The sequence below is a fragment of the Myxocyprinus asiaticus genome, chromosome 27 (assembly GCF_019703515.2).
Source record: "Myxocyprinus asiaticus isolate MX2 ecotype Aquarium Trade chromosome 27, UBuf_Myxa_2, whole genome shotgun sequence".
In the NCBI taxonomy this organism is placed as follows: Eukaryota; Metazoa; Chordata; class Actinopteri; order Cypriniformes; family Catostomidae; genus Myxocyprinus; species Myxocyprinus asiaticus.
In genome coordinates this window covers 29793632-29797755 of record NC_059370.1, presented here as the reverse complement: position 1 = coordinate 29797755, position 4124 = coordinate 29793632, and the positions used below count along the sequence as shown (strand labels likewise).

The following is a 4124-nucleotide window of genomic DNA, read 5'->3' as shown; positions in this document are numbered from 1 at the left end:
GGACATAATATATATTTTTAAAGACTTAAAGTTGTGTCCTCAAGTGTTGTCAACCTTGTTACCATCATACTGTAATTCCCACTTATTAAAATAATGTAGGATGTGAACTCAACAAGTACAAGTATAAGTTTCTCCTCTTTTTGTTTTTCACTTTATCTTATACAGTATTTTGTTAAGTTTGTCAGTATGGTGATGATTTTAAATGTTCATCCCTCTTACCATGATTTTGTACAGAAAACAACTGATAATTAAAAAAGTGTTTTTTGTAGAAATGTCAGCATTAAATTCTCTTTCTAACAAACACTTTTTAGTGTCATGAACTGTAAAACTAACAGCTCTGTTACAATCAACCCTGTTGCTTTTTTAAAGGCATAGCTATATCCCAACAGCTTTAGATGGCATAGTGCAATTTCTTAACTCTTGATGACATTATTTTTTTATGATAGACTGTTTAAAATGTTTGAAATGTTTTATTAAAAATCACCTTTGTGAAATGGAAAAGGCATCAATTGCGCAGAACGACCCAAAAATGTATAAATATGTTAGATATCATTCACAGACCATATAGTGGCTACTTTTACCTGCTAAATGCCCACCCTTGTATTCCCCACCCTGGCCGGCCTACCCAGCTTAACCTGTATGATCTAGCTATAAACTCTTTCACATGTCCCTTTAAAAATGAAACATGAAGATACTTATAAAAGTATGTTTCATTTTTCTAAAAATTAAGGCACAGAATTGTAGAAACTACCCACACATAAATGAATACCTATGCACTCTTTTAACTGTGATTGTTAAGAGTCGCAAGGCTGGACCGAACTGATGGCCCCGCCCACAGAACCCACAGCTCTGCACCTGCCCCACGCGCATACCAGCCACTCACTGCGCAAAGCACTTCCCACAACAACACATACCTGCTGCTGTCTCAGACCTGCTGCTGCAGATTTATTCATGAACATGTTCTCACTCTCAGCAAACACCACTGCCCACCATGTGATTGAGAGCAGAGATTAAAGAACTTATTTAACTTGTCTGCACAAAAAGCCAGTTATTTGAAGTGCTTGTAAATTTCTTCCCCACTGGATATTTTAAACTCTACAGGAGTCAAGTGATATTTCATATGCGCTCAGCATGGAACCACTACAAGTAACGTGCTCATATGGATATTATTCGTCGTAACTTGCATTGGAAGTTTGCGTCACTATCCTGATCAAGTTTACCTGACCGATCCTGCTCAATTGAGTTTTGTAATGGCAGCTATTGGAGAGATCGGGACCTTTTTACAGAGCCAAGAGGGTTTCGGGCAGGTCGGATCACAGTTCTTTCTACCACCTCTAGGAGAAAACCTCGGCTTGTTGAACGATCATTTAGTTCCCGCAGAGAGACTGTCACGGAGCGCCTCCGCAGATTTCACACACTTGAAAGGGATCCTGCGGAGAAGACAGTTGTACTGCAGGACTGGATTTCACCTTGAAATACTCCCGGATGGCACTGTGCAGGGAACGAGAAAGGACCACAGTCGTTTTGGTAATCACTACTTTTCAGCATTTTTTTATTTGAGCTCAATCTAAATTAATCTAAAAATAACGCGTGTGTAACGTTGTACGCTGTGGTACTTGAAATTGTTAGCTCAAGGATATATTTTTCAAGGATATATATCTTACCAATAAAAAATACTTTTAAAATACAATTACAAAATACAACTGAAAAATAAAATAAAAATTAATTTAAAGAAATCCAGTTAATTTATATGTAACCACATAAGGCACTTTTTTAGGTTACCTGACAAATTTTTTTTTTTTACAGTGTACACCGAAAAATATGCTTCATGTGTTAACACCTAAATGCATTCAGGTTAATTCAGACTTCTTGAATTAACCTGATTGCATTGGGTTACACAAACAAAACTAATTCTAAGGGTCAGGTCAGGTAGAAATAGTTCCTTTAGGTATAAATTGCAGGTTTCCACTTTTTACAGAGTATGCTAATTGTGCTATATATAATTGCCTGTGCATGACAGAGATAGGAAATGCATTGCTGTTCAAGCAACTTTATCACAATATGAGATGAGGATTTAGACTTCAAAGGACATCACTGGAACAATTGATTTATTCTTCTCCAGGTATTTTGGAATTCATAAGCCTCGCAGTTGGATTAATAAGCATCCGAGGAGTGGACAGTGGTCTTTACCTTGGGATGAATGACAAGGGAGAACTTTATGGCTCTGTAAGTCGACTGTTACTCAATGTCTTTATGTGAGCATTGAATTTTTAAGATTATATCAATAGCACCATGTTGCATGGAATGGTTTACTTTTTATCCTCTTGTTTTCCTTATTTGAGCCCAGCAGATGACATGTATGTTTTATGTCTTTATGTTATAAATAAGAAAGATATTGCATTATTTAGTCACTATATATGTTTTTTTTTTCATAGGAGAAACTCACAGCCGAATGTGTCTTCCGTGAGCAGTTTGAGGAGAACTGGTACAACACATACTCCTCTAATCTCTACAAGCATGGGGAGAGAGGAGCACGATATTTTGTGGCTTTGAACAAAGATGGCACACCACGTGATGGGACAAAATCGAGGAGACATCAAAAGTTCACACACTTTCTTCCAAGACCAGTGGACCCTGATAAAGTTCCAGAACTTTACAAAGAGGTGCTTGGACAAAGCTGAGACTATCGGTCACATTTAAGGGATGTGAGAGAGATGCCCAGTTTCCACTCTTCGAGTGGAGGAGATGATAATGGTTGGCCTTGACCACAGTGTCCAAGCTATGAAGAGATGTGAGAAGTGACTGATATCTGCTACAGGCCAGTACTGATGGTGAAGAAAACGTCACGAAAGACTCCCTAAGTGAGAACGTCAAGATGCAGTTGGTGCCCTGGTTGCTTATATGGTTCTAAATGCACCTATACAAAAATAAATCTTAATGAAAACTGACTAGTAGCATAAGATGTCCATGAAAACCTAAAGAGAGATATGGAGGTTTTAACATGGTGCTGCTCTGCTCTAGATATATTCAATATGGGTTAAGAAGGGCTTGAAGGAACAATGCTTACATGATGCTCAGAGATGACAGAACTGGACAGTGGAGAACGAGAGATGCCATCTCACAAGATGTTATTTATACAGTTCTTGATACGCATAGGCTATTTATTGTATGTATTTATTTATTTGAAAAAAAAAAAAAAAAAAAAAAAAATATATATATATATATATATATATATATATATATATATATATATATATATATATATATATATATATATATATATATATTTACATCTAAAAGTAGATTGTTTTTATTAGACCAAACAGTAGAATGTGCTTTGAAATAGCGACAAAACTGTTCTCTTTATATGACTGAAACTAGTTACTTATTATCACTGCTATGATATTATGGACGGCAAGAAAGATTGTGATTTCCAGTAGCAAATGTATGAAGAATGCCACACGACTCTGTGATTTTCATAGATTTGTTTTAAACACGGTTTCCCCATAATGGCATGCTGCACATTACATTTTACAGGCCATTAAATCAAGAATTATAAGAAAACGTTTGTTTGGTTTGATATATTTTCTTAGTTCTGACATGATCAGGAAAACTTGGTAGATCTAATTGGCATGGCAACATTAGATTCTGAAACTACAGTTTTGAAACTACAGGTTATGTTACGCATCAAATCAAAAGCGCCTTCTTTTTCTAAGTTGCCATTTAGCCACTCATCAGCATCAAAGTTCTTCTTGGAGACCTTCTCATGTAACAGCTACACAACGATTGAATCTGAGTGACATAAACACTGGCCTTTTCTTTTGGGTCAAACCCCTAAGTTGTCAGTAATCTCTATTGATGCTTAGTAATGATACTTACTAAAATGCCAGAAAAGTTATAAATGGTGGGCATTTGTATCAAGATCAAAAAAGATTCCAAAAATAGTTTCCAAATATAGAAATATCCTTTTCAAATACCCCCTTCTATTCAAAGAGAGAGAGAGAGATACTTCTGAGAACCAGCATTGTCACATTAACCCAAGCAAGACACTCTGAGCAAGATGATATGAGATTTAGACACCATGGGTTAAACTTTCGTTAATGTTGATCAATGGCTGAATGAGC

The 4124-nt window shown here is 36.3% G+C and overlaps 1 protein-coding gene across 1 annotated transcript; it reads left to right on the top strand.

Annotated features, from left to right (window-relative positions):
• The first annotated feature begins 930 nt into the window (after nucleotides 1-930).
• On the top strand, nucleotides 931-3152 carry LOC127417920 (fibroblast growth factor 20-like). The gene is made up of 3 exons (XM_051658184.1): nucleotides 931-1527; nucleotides 2123-2226; nucleotides 2436-3152. The coding sequence occupies exons 1-3, from the start codon at nucleotides 1251-1253 to the stop codon at nucleotides 2679-2681; spliced, it is 627 nt and encodes a 208-aa protein (XP_051514144.1). The 5' UTR covers nucleotides 931-1250; the 3' UTR covers nucleotides 2682-3152.
• Nucleotides 3153-4124: the final 972 nt, after the last annotated feature.